Here is a 19,336-nt window from a genome sequence, read left to right as displayed (position 1 = left end):
GGCAGACCCGCTTTGGCTGTCTCCGCCCCTGTCCCCCCCCCCCCCCCCCCCGACACACCAGCCCTCTGCTGGCACCAGCCCTGGTCACACTGGGTGGGGACAGGGGTGGGGCAGGTTCCCTGGGGCCAGCCCAGAGCACGCGTCAGCAGGGGTGCACCGAAGGAAGGGGTGGGTAGGTGGAGGGGAGGGGATTCGTTCCTTCAGTCAACACATAACTTGTGAGCACCGTGAGCACCGTCTGTGGGCCAGGCAGGCGGGGTCCCTGCTCAGTGGGGGAGAGAGAGGCCTGAGGGCAAAGAAATGTCCAGATAAATACCTAGGGCCAGGCCAGGAGGTAGAAGCAGTGCTGGGAAGAGAGTGTAAGAGGGTGGCAGGATGGAGGGACTGAGAGGGATGGTCACCTGGGAGAGGGGACAGCTTTTTGGAGACCTGGCAAGGGATGGGGTGGGGGGAGATCACCCCAGGCCAGTGGTTCCCAAATTTGAGTGCGTGCCACCATCACCCCAGGGGGGCTGCTGAACAGACGACGGCTACAAGTTCTGGTCACCAGGGGGACGCCTGGGTGGCTCAGTTGGTTAAGCGTCTGCCTTGGGCTCAGGTCATGATCCCAGGGTCCTGGGTTCGAGCCCCTCATTGGGCTCCCTGCTCAGCTGGGAGCCTGCTTCTCCCTCTCCCTCTGCGCCTCCCCACTGCTTGTGCTCTTTCTCTCTCTGTGTCTCAAATAAATAAAAAAAAAATCTTTTAAAAAATAAACAACAAAAAAATAAAAGTTCTGGTCACCAATTCTGATGGGCACGGGGTATGTCCATACCCCCCAAGCGATTCCCCACCACCAGCCAGGCGTCCTACAATTCAACCCAATTCTGATACTTGTCTACCTGGAGAGAACGTCGGATCCCACCGGTTAAGGGCCCAGTCCTACAAGACTGCCCCAGCCCCCCAGCCCACTCTGGGGAACCAGGAGTAAGCCAGCTCTCACTTGTGTTACAGATCAACCCGCCATAGACTGAAGATTCCCACCACCTTGTCCTTGGGTTCCATTAACTTGCTAGAGCGGCTCACAGAACTCAGGGAAACACTCTGCTTACTAGATTCCCAGTTTATTATAAAGGACAGAACTCAGGAACAGCCAGATGGAAGAGATGCAGCGGGCAAGGTATGGGGAAGGGGCGTGGAGCGTCTGTGACCTCTCCAGGCATGTTGCTCTCCCCAAATCTCCCTGTGTTCACCCACCCGGACTCTCTCAGAACCCCATCCTTTTGGGTTTTTATGGAGGCTTAATTCCATAGGTGTGAGTGATGAAATCACTGGCCACTGGTGAGATTGGTTCAACCTCCAGCCCCTCCCTGGAGGGCTGGTGACCAGGACTGAAAGTTCCAACCCTCCAATCATGTGGTTGTTTCTCCAGGCAACGAGCCCCCATCCTGGGGGGTGGGTGTGTGTCCCCAAAGTCGCCTCATTAACATAACAATAGACACCTTCAAATCAGGTTCATCACCCAGGACATTCCAAGGGTTTTAGGAGCTCTGCTCCAGAAACCAGAGGACTGAGACCAAATATGGATTTATTATAAATCACAACATCCCAGTGGCCCACCCCTAGTGTCTCTGACTAGGTGGCTCTGAGGTCGGCCCCGAAATGTGCCCGTCTAACAAGCCCCCAGCGATGCTGATACTAGCTGGTCCCAGGAACACACTCTGAGAACCACTGTCCAGACCCCTGAAGTGGGAATAAATTTGCTGTGTTTGCGGAAAGGAAAGAATGCGCGAATAAGTAGTGAATGAACGAAATCGGGCTGCAGACACAGAGGACGGAGCAGTCATCCACAGTGAGGGCTTGGGTCTGGTGAGGACTTCCCTGTGGCCAGCCCCTGGCCCTGCCCCATGGGGAGCCCCTGCCCGTCTCCCCAGCCACTTCCCACACACCCACCAAAAAGCCCCTCCTGGGGGCCCCCCTCACCTTCTTTCCAGGAATGCCGGGCTCACCCTGAGGGGGGAGGCAGGGGGATGCAAGAGAGAGATCAGAGCATGGCCCAGACACCAGGCCACTTGCTCTGGTAGAAGTGGCCTTGATGACCGGGTACAGCCAAGAGATCCCGGCCCCCCAGAGAGGTGCACATGGATGGTGGGTGGGGCTGACAGTCCTGGACTCCACTCCTGACCAGGTTCCCCCCACGCTGAATGACCCTGGGCAAGTCACTGCTCTTGCAAGTGGGGATGTGACGTCCCAGCCTCCAGGGGGTGTTTCTGAGCTGAGGAAGAAAGCAAGGAAAGCCCTTCTCCTTCGGGGCACAGCCCAGCTCCACCCCCCATCCCAGCAGGCAGAGAAGAAAAGGAAGAGCTGACCTGTGGGGTAGGGGAGGTGAGGTGAGCCCATCCCTCCCAGGCCTGGGGCAGCGGACAGGGAGGGGACAGGGAGTGAGGAGTACTCACCTTGGGCCCTGGGGGTCCCTGCAGGCCCTGGAACAAGAGAAGAAAAAGTATTAAATGGGGTCCTGAAGGCTGCTTCTGGGCCTCCTCCTCTTCTTCATTGTACAGAGGGTGATACCAAGTGCCAGAGGCCAGGCCTGATGCCCTTTGTCGAGGGCCGGCCTCCCCAAATGCCCTGGATACTGACCATCTCGCCGTCCCGTCCAGTCTCTCCTTTGGGACCCTGAGGAGGCAGAAGAGGAGAACCTCTTGAGGGGACGCAGGGACTCCCCGGTTAACAGAGCCCACTCCCCGCGCCAGGCCCTGGGCTGGGGCTGCAAGCAGTCTCTCGTTTCATGAGTTCTTGTTCCCACTTTGCAGATGAGAATGTTGAGGCTCGGGGAGTTAGGTGCCCAATGTGAATAGGAATGGATGAGCCATCTGAGTAGCTGGCTGCCCTGAGAGCGGACCCTGGTGGCAGTCTGGTGGCAGAGCTGGCTCTGCGTGGGATGGGAAGGACAGGCCTGAGTCCCTGCAGTAGGGGAAGGGGTAGTACCACGGAGTCTGGCCTCCAGGCTCTGGGTAGAACTATAGGAGGACAACTGAGCCTAACTAGTTAGTACTGGAGGGAGGGAGGGAAGGAGAAGGAGAGAGAGCCAGAGCTGGCGGAGGGGGTGGGGCGTAAAATCTGGGGAGGAAGCGCCCCCATATGGGTCTCAGGGTTAGGGTTAGGAATGCGACTAAAATTGCAACCAAGGTCAGGTTTAGGGTCTCTGGTTGTATTTGGGGTTAGAGTGGAGGGTAAGAGTTGGGTTTGGAGTCAGGCCAGAGTGCAGGGGTCAGAGGTAGAGTCTGGATACTAGCCAGAAATGAGGGTGCGGACCAGGATTTGGGAATGAGTTTGGGGTCAAGGTCTTAAAAGGCATGAGGTATAAGGCTGGAGTGCGGCAGGTGTCTGGGTTGGCTGGGGTTGGGGTGCGGCATGGGTCTGGGTCTGGACTGGGGACAGGGGTATTCCACCTCTGTGCCCTCTCTTACCGCCGGGCCTTGTGCTCCCCTGGGGCCATCTTTCCCTGTGTCTCCAGGAGGGCCCCGGGCCCCAGGGGGTCCAGGGGGCCCCGGAGGCCCAGCAGCTCCATCTCGCCCTTGGTCTCCCTGGAAGAGATGGGGCCTGGCTTACTGTGAGGGGGAGGGAAGGGGCTCTGGTCTCCAGAGAGGAGCCTCTGCAGACGGACGGCCCGATGCCTTCTCTTCCCCAGCCCTTGGTGGGCTCAGAGCAAAGTGTTGGGCTTCTCCCTGCTTCTTGGCGGCCGCAGGAGGGGACAGGTCCCTGTACTTTGGCGTAAAAGGCTAACAGGACCTTCTACACTCCAAGGGATGTGCCATCTTCCCAGCCCTTAGTGCCCAGAGCCCAGCTCTGGTGTTTCGTTGAGAGATGAGACACGCTGGGTGCGGGAGTGAAGCATGTGGGCCCCACCAGCCCCCTTCTTCCTGGAAAGGGGGCGGCACACGTCCTGAAGGACCCTCCTCGTTGGTCAGCTCCTACTTTATTCACTGCTGGAGGTGCGCTTCTGGGCACTTACCCAGAGAGATGAAAACTCACGCAAATCCTCACAGCAGCTCTTAGGTGTAACAGCCCCAAACTAGAAGCAACCCAAATTGTCCTTCCGTGGGTGGATGGTTAAGGGACGGGGCTACAGCCCTGTCACGGAGCACTGCTCGGCAATAAATGGAAAGGAACAAGGAGGCACAGCCACGTTGCAACGACTCGGATGCATCTTGAGGGAATGTTGCTGAGTGAGAAAAGCCGATCTTACAAGGTGACCATACTCTATGGCTGCAAATACACCACACGGCTGACATGGAAAGATCACAGAGATGGAGCATGGGTCAGTGGCTGCCCGGGGCGGGGGTAGGGATGGGCGACTGTAGCAGCACAAGGGATCTTCGTGCGGTGGTCACTGGAATCTCCTGAGCGTGATGACGTCGCCCAGACTTAAGCACACCCAGATGGGCAAAATGGCTGAGCTCCGAATGGGGCAGGTGGATTGTGCCAATTTCCTGGTGGTGAGACTGTACTCCGGGGGAGGCTGGATGTCACCATCGGGGGAACGTGGAGGACAGGTGCATGGGGTATCATTTCGTACAACTAATTGTGAACCTACAGTTATCTCAAGATAAAAAGTTGAAAAAAAAAAAAAAGAGCAACGAAAGGCCACAAAGTCTCAGTCATGCAGCATCCTGTCCCCGACTCAAGGACCCGGTGTTAGTATGGGGTCAGACCTCAGGCAGCCGGAGCCCTCACCTTGTGGTCCCAGCTGCAAGGACGGGGGAACCACGGCGCCACTGGTGCTTTCTGTGGCCTCCGTGGTTCCCGCCCAGCACTGGCGCCGAGCATAGTCATGGGGCTCGGCTGGCTCACCACGACAGCAGCCCCCAAACTTCCCATGGACAGGAAAGGAGGAAGCCTCTTGTGGAGGTAGCCCCCACTGCGTGCCCAGCACTGACCTCCCCGGAAGCTGGCTCGCCCAACCCTTGCGACCACCTGGCCAAGGCCCTGCTATGGACCCATTTTACAGATGGAGCGGTCAGGAACAGAGAGGGTAACTGTCTCCCCAGGGTTACAGAGCTAAGAAAGGCAGCACCTCTTCTGGCCACTGAGGCAAGCGATGCCTTTTGGATGCATTTTTAATCCCTGGATCCCATGATGTGAAGGTTCACCTTTCTGGCCAACTGGACTTTCAGACACAGTTCATTTGTTTCCCCCAATTAAAGAATTAACTGAGGCTCTCAGTGTCCACCACTCAGGGTCCCGACGCAGAGGCCATGACTCCAGTCCAAAGTAAAGAAAACCGACAGTTTGGTTAGCTCGCCCAGGCGCGGGTGGGGATGGTGGTGGGTAATTCCTGTTCCATTTGATGCTGTGTCAGGAAGACTTGGAAGATACCCTATCCCCCGCTGTTCCCTCCACAGCCCAGGGGCCCCACGATGGGCACCACTGGCCGGACTCTACTTAATGAGGAGGAAAATGGGTTTCGACACTTGAGCAGGCCCCAGCAGAGGTTTGTAGGCTTGGCCCTGAGTGACTTGGGACACGAGGCTGGCCTTGTATGCGCACTGGGATCGGCTGGCTGAGGTCTAACCCTGGAAATGCAGGGGTGAGTCAAGGGAGCACGCAAACCAGCAGGCCCGGACACGCCATGGGGCCAGGCTACCTTGAAGATGCGGCGACTGTACCCGTGATGGTCTCTACTTATAAAGCCTGGATTGAGCCGTGGGAAAACCATCTGGCCAGCAAACAGGTTGTGTGGTCAGGAAGGCAGAAAGGGTGACTTAGGAAAGGACAAGGCTGTTTCTGAGGGCAAAGCCACTTCACCCAGACCAGCGACCGGGAGAGGCAGACTACATTCTCCAAAGGTGGCCACTACGCTCGTTCCCATCCCACAGGCCCCTTGCAATGGGGTCCCATCCACCACGCCCCATCAAGGGCTGGGGGCCTCTTCCTCTCTCTCCACCTTGACTTTGGATGGGCCCCGTGACTGATGGGACGGACAGGATGCTGAAGAAGTAAGGCCTGCCAGGCTCTTGACTGGCCTGGCAGGTACGCTTCCAGCCTCCTGGAATGCTAGTCTTGGGATGCCCCTCTGGGAGGCGCTCTGCCACACTGGGAGAAGCCCTGAAGCACAGAGATCCCCCCCAGCCGAGCTCCCAGCCAACAGCCACACCGACCGAGGCCAAGGGAGGGTGCCATTGTCTTGGGCTGCAGGCCCAGCAGCCTCTGCCTTCGATGAGCGAGATCCCCCCACCAGCCCACGGGGTCGTGCGGGACAGTGACACGTTGCTGTTTTAAGCCCTGGAACTCTCAAGGGCGGAGGTTGTTTTGGAGGTGGCTTGAACCCTGGGACAACGAGGGGACACCCATGAAGGGCGGAGGAAGGGCTTTGGAAAGGATGTCTCGTGACTCCCAGGCTGGGGGAGTTCTAGTCTTTTGAGGCGTGGGCACCCCCTTTTCAGAAGATCAGCGTGGCCAGCCAGGGCTCTCAGCTCCTGCTTGTGACCATCTGTGATGTGGGCCCTCCCGGCCTGGTGCACAAAGCAGGCTCGGAGCTGTGAGGCTGCAGAGCTGGGACTGGGACCCTGCCCACACCTGGTCCTGCAGCTGCTTTCCCTTCCCATCCCCCATCCACAGTGCCCACCTCTCAGCCCTGCTCCACCCCTGCCTCTAGGGCTTACAGAGGCTGGCTGGGGGGACTCGCTCACCCACTACAATTTCCACCCATAACCTTGAAAACCCCTGGGAGCACACCCCTCTAGTGCAGTCAGGCCTCCACCCCGGTGGTGGTAGGAATGGTGGCGGCATGCCTTTGGGGCCCCTTACATGACCCTCTCTCTGCCCAAATCTGCTTTGTGGGGCCCACCCCACCCGGGCTCTGCACTCTGCTTCGTTGAAGAGACCCCAGGCTTGGCATGAGGCCCTTCTGGGTCCCTTGGGCCTTGGGGACACTGAGGGCCAGGGGATCTACTGTCCCCATGCTGGGTGCTGGGTGCCCATGTTTATGACTGCAATGAACCTTTGCCACAGCAGCTTGGGTCAGGGGCTGTCAATCCCACCCACCACAGTTGGAGAAACTGAGTCACAGAGGGGAAAGTGAGTCGCTCAAGGTTACTTGGCTGGTAAGTGGCTGAGCTCAGCTGCTGACCCATAACCTTCCCTCTTCCTGGGGTGCCAGCCATCCTCAGGAAGTTTAGTCTCGGGTCTGGGGCCAGTGCTAGCCCTGCTGTCTCCCCTGCCCCCCATCCATGGTGACAAGTAGGACTGGGAGGAAGCCCTGGGACTTCCATCCTGTGGCCACTTAAGTGAAACCACACAGAAGGACGGACGGTGGGCGGTGGGCAGAGACCGTGGGCCCGTGCGGTAAGGTGTAGGGAGCCAGAAGAAATGCTAGATATGCCTTATTATACGATAACACAAACTGTGTGGGGCGGGTGAGGGGGTCTTGCGTCAGCTCTTACCCGAGGGCCAAGGTCTCCGGGTGCACCCTAAAGACAAGAAGCAGGAAGACAGATCACTGCTACTATTATTACTTTATCATATGTATTGAGCATTTACTCTGTGCTCCGTGCTTTACATGCATAGTCTCACCCAAGTCTAACGAACATAACATGCGGGCTCTATTTTTAATCTCCGTTTCCAGTGAGGAAACCGAGGCACAGAGAGGCTAAGTAACCAGCCCAAGGTCACACAGCCAGCACACGCAGGGCTTGGAACCAGGTGCTGTGTTGTCTGGGGCCGGCCCCTAGACACAGCGGAGCAGAGACGAGCTGCTCCCACCGTGTCCTCTTGGAATCCTGGAACCTCGACACAGTGAGGGCTGGTAATTACTTGATTGCTTGAAGTCACCAAGTTTTGGGGCAGGATGTTACGACGTGACGGATGCCAAGATGCCAATTTCTCTCTGGGTTCAAAGCCTCTGCTTTGTTCAGCCGGAGCCAACGAGAAGGAAATCTCTGTGAGGTTGCTTTAACTGACAGATGGAGAAACTGAGGCCCACGGAGCCGGCCAACCCATCGAAAGCCATGCAGTTGGTGGTGGAGCCCTAACGCAAACCTGGATGCTCTGAGCCCTGGCTCCTGTACCCGGCACAGCTCTGAGGGTGGATGGGGACCCTGGCCGCCCTTACTTACCTCAGTGGGCACATCAGAGCAGGGGGCTGGGGTGGACGCGGCTGGGGTTCACCCAGCCCTTCCCTAGAAGCGTCCTGCCACACCTGCATCTGCTCTGGCCCCTCCCTAGCTCTGATCCCACAGTGGGACACACGGGTGGCCCCTCTCGCCCCCTCCCTTCCGTGGCACTTGGAGGTCCCAGCCCTCCAGGGGTCTGCCGTGACATTTCATGCCGAATGTCAGGGAGGCCTTTCTCACAAGGGGCTGTAAAGATCACAGGGGCAGCTCTTGGCCATCTGTTTGCCTGGGGGCGGGGGGCATGCACTCGTCACAAAGAATACCATCTATAATGACTGTTCAACTCTCCCCCGCACCAGGCTCTCCTGCCTTCCCCCCCCGCCCCCGGCGCCTTCATGATTACTTGCTTTGGAAACTCCTTATTTTGGGAAGACTGTGCTTTGAGTTTTGTCTTTCTCCGGTGGAAGGTGGGACTCCAATGTCACCCCCCGGGGCACTTGAAATTGTTAAACATAAGCCGTGTAATCATTAGGAGGGAGGCACTCTTAGCCCCACTTTCCAGATGGGGAAACTGAGGCTCCAGGAGGGGTGTGACGTGCCTGGGGCCACAATCCGGAGCTGGGGTTTAGGAGCAGGTTTCTGGCGTCCATCATATCCCCAACTAGACAGCTGCCAGCATCACTTACCTTTTCCCCTTTGGGGCCTGGAAGTCCCTGTAGAAAAAAGGTGCAGAAAGACAGGCATGAGCGAGGAGGACTGGGCTGGCTCCCCTTCTGGCTTCCCTAAGGCTGTGGGGGCAGAAGGGCCTGTGAAGCTGAGCAGAGCTGTGGGTAGCTGGGTGGGGAAACACGTAAGTCTGTCTGCTTTTAATGAGGGCTGCCTTTGCCGGCCGCAAGGAAGCTCCACACCCCAGTCCTCTGCATGAGGGAGGCAGGGGACTTGAGGGTCGCTGGGACCTCTCAGTTGGGGTAGGGGCACATGTGCTGTCACTCCCCCCAGAGAGCAGAGCCCTTCCAGCTCAGCCCCTGCTGTGCCCGGCAGCCGCTGCCCCCTAACTGTCCATTATCCCTTCAGTCCATAATGGTTTTGCTGGTTCATTCACTTAACAACTTGTCTATCTAGGAGGTCAGTTCATTCCTCCATCCTCTAATACGGTACACATCATCTGGCAACACCTCAATCACTTCTTTCATTCATTCCTCACTTCCTTGTCTGCTCAACCATCATGCATCTGACTGTTGGTACAATTATTGATTCATTACCTCATTTGACTATCTTTCCGTCCAAACATCCTTCCTTCCTTCCATCCACCCACCCATCCATCTGTTCATCAGCCCATTCATCTATCTATCCATCTGTCTATCCTTCCATCTAAACATTCATCAGTCCATTTGTCCATCCACCCATCCATCCATCCCTCCTTCCATCAGTCCATCCATATATCCTTCCTTCCATCCACCCACCCATCCATCTGTTCATCAACCCATTCATCTATCCATCCATCCAACCATTCATTATCTAACTATTCATTATTCATCCATCCATCCATCCATCCACCCACCCACCTACCTATACATCCAAATCCAACTATATATTTAATTATGCTGTCTCCCTGAGCAGCTTATTCATTGTGCTGAAGATGCCTGTGGACTGCAGGCTCCTGCCCCAGATGTTGAGAACTCATCAGCCAAATGCCTACCACTGAAGTCTTGAGACTGCATGGGAAGATGCTCTGTGCCTGGGGCTGGCTAGGAGGGGCTTGTTTGTTTTGAAGGCTGACTAGATGTCAGGGATGGTGCTATCCACACTTCTCCACATCCCCAGCATGTTGGGCTGCGTAATGTGGGGAGCGTTAACAGACCCATTTGACAGAGCCTCAGGCTTGGGACGTGAAGGGGCCTCCCCAAGGCTGAATAGTCAGCAGGTAGTGAAACTGGATTTGAACTTCAGTCTGATGCCTAAATGACTTCTCTCCATGCTGAGCCATGTATCCAGTGGCCCCTTCCCTCTGGCACCCCACCATCACTTCCAGCCCCACAAATGGCCCAGTCCCAGGACCACTTAGAATTGCCCTGTCATCACTTACGGGCTTGCCATCCAGACCTAGTGGCCCCTGGAAATGAGAGAGACAGAGAGCACAGGTTATACACCAGAAAGGCATTTCCTGCGTGTTTTATGACCCAGAGGCACTACTGAGTATCAGAGACCAAGACCTGACATGAGCCCACGGTCTGAGTACATTTCACATGGACCTGGAGTGGAGGCATCTGGATCTTGCTGCCCAGAATCCCCTCCTCTGACAAGAGAGCCCCTCTTCTTCTCCAGGACCACCCCCATCTGCACATACGGGGCTTGGGCGTGTGGTCACATTCCCTCAACCAGAGTGAGTGGTTCAGGGATGAGCATCATGTCTGGGACTTTGAATGGCGGCCCCTTTAGGAGAAAGAGGGCTCTTTTCTCCTGATGGGACTAAGGTGGAGCTCCTGGGGGTACCAGGTGGCTTGAGGAAGAGCCAACAGAGAGGAAGTCAGAGTTGAAAGACAGAGAGAAAAACGGGGCAAGGGGTCTGAAGCTGAAATCACCCACCCCGGAACACTTCCATTTGTCCACGGTTTTTCTTTAAGCCAGTTCGAATTGAGTTCTGTCACATGTAAGTTGGCAGGGACTGAATGTGCCCCACCCCCAGATGCATGTGTTGAAACCCCGTGTGATGGCGCTAGGAGGGGGGTCTTTTGGGAAGCGATTAGGTCATGAGGGTGGAGCTTCATGAAGGGATGGCAGCCTATTTAGAAGAGAGGCTCCAGAGAGCTGCCTGCCTTTGTGTCCACCACAGGACACAGGGAGGAGACGGGCGCCTGCAGCCTGGAAGAGGGCCTCCACCAGAACCCGACCACGCCGGCACCCTGACCTCAGACCTCCAGCTTCTAGGACTGCAAGAAGTCGATTTCTGTTGTTTCTAAGCCACCCGGTCTGTGGTGCTTTGTTGGGGCAGCCAAAACAGTCTAAGACAGGACTGGAAGAGTCCTGAAGGCTCTTTGAGTTCCCTGCACTGCTGTGGCCTTTGCAGGCCAAAGTCAAGGTCAAGAGAAGCCAAATCGCTCAAGGCTGGGTCCCAAGGGCTGGGACATCTCAGAGGCTCTGGGGGCTCCGTGGTGTTAGGGACCGCTGCCAAGCAGCCCCCACAGGCGCCCTCCGCCTGTCCAGCCACTGCCCACTTAGAAAGCTCCGCTGAGCTCCACCACCCGGTGGGAGTATACAAGAATCCAAGGGCAGTGCTGCAAACCGGGTCCATCCGTTCTCTGTCAACCCCTGTCCTCCCTGCCACGGCCTCCTCATCCCCACAGACACCGCAAATGTTCTAGGCAGCTCCACTCTCCCGAGCCTTCGCGCACACTGCCTGCCCGCCTGGCACACCCTTCGCCCCCTTGTGCGCCATCTTCAGCTCAGTCACCTCCTCCTCCACGAAGCCCTCCAGGCTCCTCCACTCCCCAGAGTCAGGCCATCTGCTCCTGCACCCAGCACTTTTTCTAGGTGTCGCACATGACACCATGCATTGTTACCGTGTGGTCTACACAAGTCTTCCAGTGGATCCAGGAAAAGGGTCTGATCCCCGTGTCGCCAGTGCTCGGATGAAGCCTGGCGCAGAGCGTGCACCTCTCAATGTGTGTTGAGTCAAAGCAAGGAAAGGTAGCGAGAAAGAAGCGTGTGCAGATACATAGGGGATAAGACGGAAAGTTCAGGGGCAGGACAGACAAAGGGTTCTGCCAATTCTGAGCAGGATGACAGCCTGCCAGGCTCTGGGGGGTATTGGGAAAGATTAGGGAGTGCTAGCCTGAGAAAATAGCATTTGGGCATTTAGGGAGGGCACCATGGGCAGAAAGCACAGCCCAGAGGCAGAGGGCCTGTGGGCCGAGGGGCAGCTTTGCCTCGCATCAACCTCCCTCCCATCCTGGTCTCTCTCACATGGGTCTGTCCCTGTCACTGTGGGGGCTGTGCTCCCCGGCCCAGCTCTGGAGTCCTCTTGGCCAGGGCCAGCCTCTGCCTTGCGGTTGTCCTGTGTCCCTGGTCTTCCCAAGCTCTCTGCTTCTTTCCCATCTTCATGCCTTCACATGGGCTGTTCCCTCTGCTCGCTGGGCCCTTCCCTGGCTCCTCCATCTGGGAGACACTCTCTGGCTCCAGGAAGCCAGTCTCTCCTCCCTCGGGTCTGCACACGGCCTGGGAGCCAGCAGCCCTGGCCGCCGGGCCCAGCAGGGAATAGCCAGTTTCCCTGGCTCAGCCACCAGACCTCCCTGAACCATACAAGTCCCCAGATGCCCTAAGAAGGGCTACTCCTTGAGGCGTTCACACCAGGGCCTCGCTCCAGGCAGGAAACCAGGGCAATTCTGAAAATTTGTCCCTTAAGTGCCTCTGGCCACCAGCCTCGAGGTCGGCTGAGGGTCTGGACTTCGGGGCAATGCCCTGGGGGCAGATGGAATCCCAGGAGATGGGTAGTGCAGCCATTCCAAAGTCTTGGGGGTCTCGGCTCTGGGGGCTCCTGGTCAGGTCCTCAGCCCCAGCCCCAGGCCCAGGCCTCGTTGCTGAGGCTCACCAGGAGCTGCCTTGCTGGCCCATCTGCTGGCTCCTGGCTGTTCTGACCCCTGGATCCACATGCCTGAGGCCTCCTCCCCTTAGTCTGCTAACACTGGGCCCTGCACCTCCTCTACTCCCCACGCTCAGGCCCTGCTAGGCCTCATGGGGCTCAGTCCCACCCTGGGTCTCACCTGGGGGCTCTTCGTGGCCCCCATACTCAGTCTGAATCACCACAGCAAGTGTGTAAGGCAGGTCTTGTCATCCCTCTCTTACAGAGGAGTAGACTGAGGCCCAGGGAGGGAAGGCCTTGCCCCAGGCCAGGCAGCCAGTAACGAGGCAGAGCTGGAGCCCAGAAAGGCACTTCAGGTCTCCGTCCTTTGGGCGCCGACATTCCTGGCCACGCTCCCCCATCTGCCCAAATCCATCCTGCAGATGAAAAAGACTGAGATGAAAAAGAGATGAAGGTGCAGCTTAGAGCTAAGTTAATGTCCTTCCTCTTCACGCACTGGGAGGGAGGACACAGTGGGCCTCACGGCCAAGTCACTGGCAGCTAGGGGCCCCTGACAGGGCCTGGGACCCCGTGCAGGACTGGTCTGAGGGAAGCGGGCACCCCTCCCCTTGGGGCCACAGAGGCAGAGACTCTCTGGGGCAAGTCTACGAATGCTCCAATGCTCATCCACATGGACCCCACTGAACCCTGCCATACCCTGCACGGCTTCTGCTCTCACTGCCGCCCTGGGAGGCGGGCCCTGGGGCCCCATCCTGCAGATGAAGAAGCTGAGCCGGTGGGACTGCCCAAGGGCTGAAACAGGCTCTCCTCTCTACGCAGTGCTCCCTCCCCTGCAGCATAGGGCAGCACGGTTGACAAGTGGCTGTCCCGGAGGACCTAGGATGGAGCCTCGCAAGCCTTGCCTTCCTCTGGGATTCCTGGGATGTCTGCCTCCCCAGCTGAACAGACCCTCTCTGGGCAGGGCTCTCTGGGCCCTCTGTCACCCTAGCCCTCTAGCAGAGGGAGTGCTGTGTGGACCTGGGAGAGCCAGTCAACCTCTCTGAGCCTCAGCATCTTCCTTACCTGTTCTCCCCAGCAGGGCTGTTCCTGCCCTGGGTTCGCCCCAGTTTTCCCCTAAACTCTGCCACACCACAGCCTCCTGGTGGCCCCTGGGATTTGGAGAGAGCTGCTCCAGAGGTCTCAGGGCTACATCGGGTGCCTCTGGAGGCCCACGGACTTTCACCCATCATGCTGTTTCCTGGCCCCAAGCTCTGCTTTCCCAGTTCTCTCCACTGCACACAGTCCTGCCTCCACCTGGAGAACTCGTACTCATTCCCCAAGGCCCAGCTCAGATGGCCCTTCTGGGAGCCTCCCCAAGGAGAAGAAGCATCCCCTGAGTCTGTCTGCTCCAGAGCTGGGTCCCCATCCTTCTGGAAGAGAGCCCCGTGGCCGAGCTCCGGGAGATACGCCAGGTGGTCAGAGGAAGCCGGCTCTGGATTCAGACACACCTGGGACCAAATTCAGCCTTTCCCACATGCCAGCTGGTGACCTGGGCCTCATCATCTGTGACAGGGAGATGCAGGCCTCCCTGCGTTGCTGGCCTGTGTGTGTGTGTGCGTGTGTGTGCTGCTGAGAAGGGGCTATGTGTGCTGAGTGAAACATAGGAACTGTGCAGACAGAGACAGGACAAAGCAAGCCTCCTTCTCTTCTCCCCAGCTACTCTCCTGGGGGGCAGCACAGGCACCGGTGTCAGCATGACCCCCCCAGGAAGCAGTCCGTGCCCTGGAGAAGCACATACGTGGACCCCCGCCTTTTTTATTTTGAAAGTCCTCTATGGGCTGAGCAGCATACGTCTGTGGGTCCATCTGCCTTAATGGTGCCGGGGAATCTGGTCCCTGGCCCTGCAAGGCACATCATAGCCCTCCTCACTGCATTCCAGGAAAGGCCTATGACATATACCGAGACCCGAGCATCATCCCCACGGCCCTTCCCTAACACCTGTGGTCTCTCCCATGCAATGCCCTGGAGAACTTTCTAGAATGCAAATCTGCTCTCCTGCTTGAGCCCCTCTGGGGTGGCCTCACTCCTGAAGGATAATGTCCAGACCTCCCGGTCTGGTGCCCAAAGCCCACCTGCCCCATCCTGGCACGGGGAGCATGTGTCCTGGTTTGGCCTTTCCTGGGGCTGGGGCTCCCTCTGGTCCATCGCTGGATCCCCAGGCCCTGTTCCAGGATGTCCGCTGGGTGGACAGAAAACACACAGAGCTGTAGGTGCCCTGCTTTTCTAGAAGCGTCTGCTGCAGAAGGGAGCCTGGGGTATTCCCTCAGCTTGGACCCCACAGGAAGAATCTCTTGTTGCCAACTGTCTCTGAAAGTATTCCAACGGCAAGACCTTGCTGTCTCTTCTTGAGAGTGACCTTGGGCCTCCTGTCTCCTGGGAGGGATTCTGCCCTCTTTCAACTCCCAGATTATTCCCGGGGGGTCCCCAAGGCCTCTTTCTGGTGTGTGACAAAGCCTACAAGTGGCAAAAACCCAATTTTCCTCCCTAGGGCCCTGACTCTATCTGGCATCCCAGAGCTCTCAGTTCCCAGGAGTTTTCCCAAAAAAGTCAATGAAGTTTGTAGTTTCTGATAAATAAAGGCAGATGGTGCAGTCTGAGCAGGAGGCTGAAGGAGGGTCATCCCCAATCCCCAGGAACCAAGATTGGAGCCACGGGTGGTTGGATCTGATGCTGAGCAGATTCCCGGGGCAAACACAGAAACCCCACGTGTGCATATTTGAGGAGCAAAGGGTGCTAGCCTGGCCTTGGGGTTGGAGCTGACCCACAGTGTGGCCCCGGGGTCTGGGCAGGTGGCTCTGGGCTCATCTCTGATGACACCTAGGCAAGAGAGCTGTGCTCGGGCCCCTGAATTCTCTGTCTGGGGAAAGAGCTGACCCCTGGAGAGGCTGCGGGGTGACAAGGGGTCACTCGGAGTCACTAAGGAGGGGACTCAGTGGGGTGGAGGAAGGAAGCAGCCTGGCTTTGGAGCCAGATGGACCTGTCTGGCCTGGGGGGGAGTGAGTGGATTCCTCTTGTCCTGGGGACGTCTGGGCCCTGGGCTGTGAACTCCCAGAGGACAGGCCCTGCTCCTAGTTATCCCACATACTATCTTGCCCAAACTGGTGTCCCAGGGAACACTATCCTGCAGGGAATGGATTCGCTAGTCAAGTAAGTGTGAGAAACACCGGGTTCCACGCTGTGAGATAGGTTTCTTTCCGGCAACTTGTCTTGTCTGAACCCTGGTTCTGCTTGTGGCTCCTCAGGAGGGCAGCGTTCCCAGCCTCACCGGGAGGCCGTGTGGACCATCTATGAACCAGGTGTTTCCATGGGCTGGAGGGGAGCCCGAGCCTAGCTCTGGGTGCTCTGGGAGGAGCAGAAACACTCCAGGGAAGGGCCTGGGGTTGGTCTGACGGGAGCCAAGGACAAACACGGGGTGGAGGGCATGGTCAGCCTGGACTGAAGTGGGGCAGGGTCCAGGCTAAGTGTCCTCGCCGACCACAAGCCAGTTTTGGGCAGAGCAGGGCCATATGGGAAGCCAAACGGTCTGGAATAGGAGAGCTCCAGCCTGGGTGGGGGCATGTCCTTGGTGGCAGGGGTCTTGTCTCGTCAAGGCAGCCCTCCCCCGCCCCAGACCAGGGGCATCTCCCACAAGAGGAGCAGGGAAGGAAGGCACACGGGGCAGCCCACAGGTGAAGGCAGAGTTTCGGCCTTGCCAGGGTTCAAATCCTCTCTCTGAGCCTCAGCTTCCTCAGGACGGGCGCTCCGGAGGGTCAGACGCCAATAGCGCTATGCCCACAGGCACTCGGTTCCCATGGGCTCCCTCTCCTGCCTGATCAAAGCCATGGAATTCACCAGAGGTTTTCAACACTTTCTGCCTTCCACGAAACCCCACAGCTGTTTACAAGCCTCGGTTCTGCTTTAAATCACTCTTTCCACCCCGTGCAGATCAGCAGAGCCCTGGGACGGTTTCCGGATGTGCTGCGCATGAGGTGCGGGCCAGGTGGGCAGAGAGCCTCCGTGTGCTGGCTCCTCGCCTTGCTCAGCTACCTGAGCCACCCAGGGCCTCAGTTCTCTTATCTGCAAAATGGGGGACATGTCCTTCTCTCTAAGGACACGTCCAACAGGAGTCCCAGGTCTGTCTCCTCTCCCTCCTCTTCTCCCAGACCAACCAGACCCTGTAGGCAGGCTGACACAGGTGTGGGGTCTGCATTAGCCCTGGTGGGGGTGGGTGGGCAGTGCTGGGGGGTGACCTTGTGTGGTCTTCAGAATGGCAGGAGGTGGGACTCTGGCTGCACCTTCGTGGGTCTGCTCCCTCCCTCCCTCCCACCACTAAATATTTCCTAAGCAGGGTTCCACAGAGCCATCTTTTGGGGAAAATTAACAGGAGCACAAAGGAGGGGAGGTTTCTTCATGAAATAAGTTTGGGAAGTGGAGTCTGCTGGCTCCATTGCTGGAGGCTCCATGTACATCAGCTTGGTGGGGGGAGGGGCCCTGAAGCAAAAGGGCTGGGCCAACTGTTTACCCCACATGGGGGGCTGGCTCTGTTCTCCCCTGATTAGATGGAGCGCAGCTTCCCAATCTGCGAGAGTATCTGCTGCACTGAACTAAATCCATAAACGGGCTGTGTTTAGATGCAGACAAGAGTCGATGCTCAGACCGGCTGGAGCAGGGTGACTGTCTGGCTTGCCGGTTGTAATTCATGCTGACGGCTCCCGCCGGGGAATGGAGCCTCCAAATTGCAGCAGGACCGGGCCCCTGGATGTGAAGGGCTTACCAGGATTATCAGTCCAGGGACCAGTAATTATGGCCCAGATGTTGACAATTCATCAAATTACAAGACTGTTGGGCCCCAGGGTCCCAGGCTGGGACGTGCGCATTCCTGTGTGAAGGCTCCCTCATTAGAGTGGGTGGGCAGCCCCCGCGGGGCAGGTCAGCCCCATGTGGTTCTGATTTCTCACACCAGGCTTCACACACATGGACCACAGCAAGACTGTCCGGGTCTAGCGATTTCCCAGACTCGAATTCTGCCCTGGGGTAAAGAGAGGACCCTCGCTTCTTAGGTCCAGCCCCTGGTGGTGGCCCCCCGTTCCTGCAGGGAACCCCATCCTGGGATCTGGGGCCCTCTGTAGAGCCACCAATGAATCGCGCCCCAACTCAGCCAGCCGTGAAGACTTTAGCTGGGCGGGGTTTGAGGAACCTGCCGAGGTTAGGGGCCTTATCCTGCTGCCACTCCTCTACTATTTGTAGGGCTAAGGGCTGGCCTGGAGCCAGGTTTGGTTTGGTCCGTACAGTTAAAAAACCCAAACCCAAACCCAACGAACTGAATTAGTTGCAGTCTTTTAAAATTGTGATGTTGCGTATAAACATCCGGAATTTGTACTTTTCTAGAAACGCTGGAAGATGGTGCCCGCCCCCCCCCCCCCCCCCCAGGTCTGCATGCCCGGCAAAGCGGCTGAGGCAAGAGCTCCTTTAGCATGGCTGGGGCCACAGGCTCCACCCCGGGCCCTCAGGCTCCACCCCACCTTACTGCCACACGCATGGCCCACCCAGTCCAGGTGACCTGCCAGCTCTGTAGACGCATCTCGGTTTGTAACCCTCGGCTTAGAAAATGTCCTGGGTCCCTTTCAGCTCTACGGTTCTGTGAGGCCGGGAAGCCAGCTGGCTTCTATTTTGGGAGGAGGGCATGCTCAGTATATCCTGTGTGCGCTGGAAGCAATTATGCATATGTCCGTATTATACATCATGGCTGGAAGAGGTGGTGCTATGCCTTTGAACGGATCCCCAAATACCTGCTTAAATTACACAGTTGCCTGCTACATGATTAGCTTGTCAGGTATCGGGAAAGCTCGTTCCTGGGTGGGGTGAAGGGAGTCTTGACTCCCATTGGGTGTGGGACCATGGAGGATGGGTCTGGGAGGTGCGCCGTGGGTGCCTGAGCGGCCCGGCCTCTGGGCTGGGTTCTCCAGCTCGGGCACGTGGGGCTGGTCTGGTGGAAGGCACTGGAAGTAGCAGACAGGCTGGGGCACCCATTCTGGTGGCAGACAGGCCAGGGTGGGGAGCTAGCAGGATGGAGCAGCTGACCAGGCGGGTATGGTCTGAGTGTGGCGTGAACCACAGATGGAGATAGTCTAAGAGAGGCTGAAGGTGCAACCGAGAGACCAGGGGACAGAGGAATAGGGGACAGACTCTGAGGCTGCAGGTGCTCCGTGGGGACCCGTGGGGTCCCGGCCACGCCCAGGACTCTCCGGTCGCCACCCCCTGGGCTGTGGGGTCGGCCCTCCTTGGTTTCCAGACAATACAATTATCACCCACTGGTAGTGAATTGGATCCCTTAAGGATCCAAAGATTTTGTGTGAAATTTTGATTTCCAGCTTCTCTTGAACAGTTGGAAGCTGGGATAATGATCAAGGTGCGTGGGCTGCACTGTGGCGCCCCCTTGAGGTGGGACGTGTGCCCCCCAGTTCAGCCTGGGCCACGCCCCCCCCCCCATCCCCTGCGCTTTCTCACACCCAGTCAGCCTCACCTACTCCTCACCTGGCTGGCCCATATAGGGAATGCATCAAGGGGCGTGTGAGTCTGCATTTCCAGCTCTGAACCATCTATCCAAACTGTGGACCCCTCTCCAGCCCCCCACCTGTCCCCGCCTAGA

The 19,336-nt window shown here is 57.7% G+C and overlaps 1 protein-coding gene across 1 annotated transcript in view; it reads right to left on the bottom strand.

The window, feature by feature from the left end:
- The window catches only part of COL23A1 (collagen type XXIII alpha 1 chain), a 26,912-nt gene extending 14,038 nt beyond the window's left edge, over positions 1-12,874 (bottom strand). Inside the window, exons 1-9 of the mRNA XM_044917047.1 lie at positions 12,851-12,874; positions 10,177-10,203; positions 8,777-8,803; positions 7,422-7,448; positions 3,447-3,563; positions 2,617-2,652; positions 2,433-2,459; positions 1,960-1,986; positions 158-286 (exon numbers count right to left, since the gene is read on the bottom strand). Of these exons, the coding sequence (XP_044772982.1) occupies positions 158-286; positions 1,960-1,986; positions 2,433-2,459; positions 2,617-2,652; positions 3,447-3,563; positions 7,422-7,448; positions 8,777-8,803; positions 10,177-10,203; positions 12,851-12,874 (441 nt within the window). The remainder of the gene's footprint in view (positions 1-157; positions 287-1,959; positions 1,987-2,432; positions 2,460-2,616; positions 2,653-3,446; positions 3,564-7,421; positions 7,449-8,776; positions 8,804-10,176; positions 10,204-12,850) is intronic.
- Positions 12,875-19,336: the final 6,462 nt, after the last annotated feature.

The sequence above is a fragment of the Neomonachus schauinslandi genome, chromosome 7 (assembly GCF_002201575.2).
Source record: "Neomonachus schauinslandi chromosome 7, ASM220157v2, whole genome shotgun sequence".
Taxonomy (NCBI): Eukaryota; Metazoa; Chordata; class Mammalia; order Carnivora; family Phocidae; genus Neomonachus; species Neomonachus schauinslandi.
The sequence above is the reverse complement of the archived record's forward strand: the minus strand, read 5'-3'. Positions and strand labels throughout refer to the sequence as shown.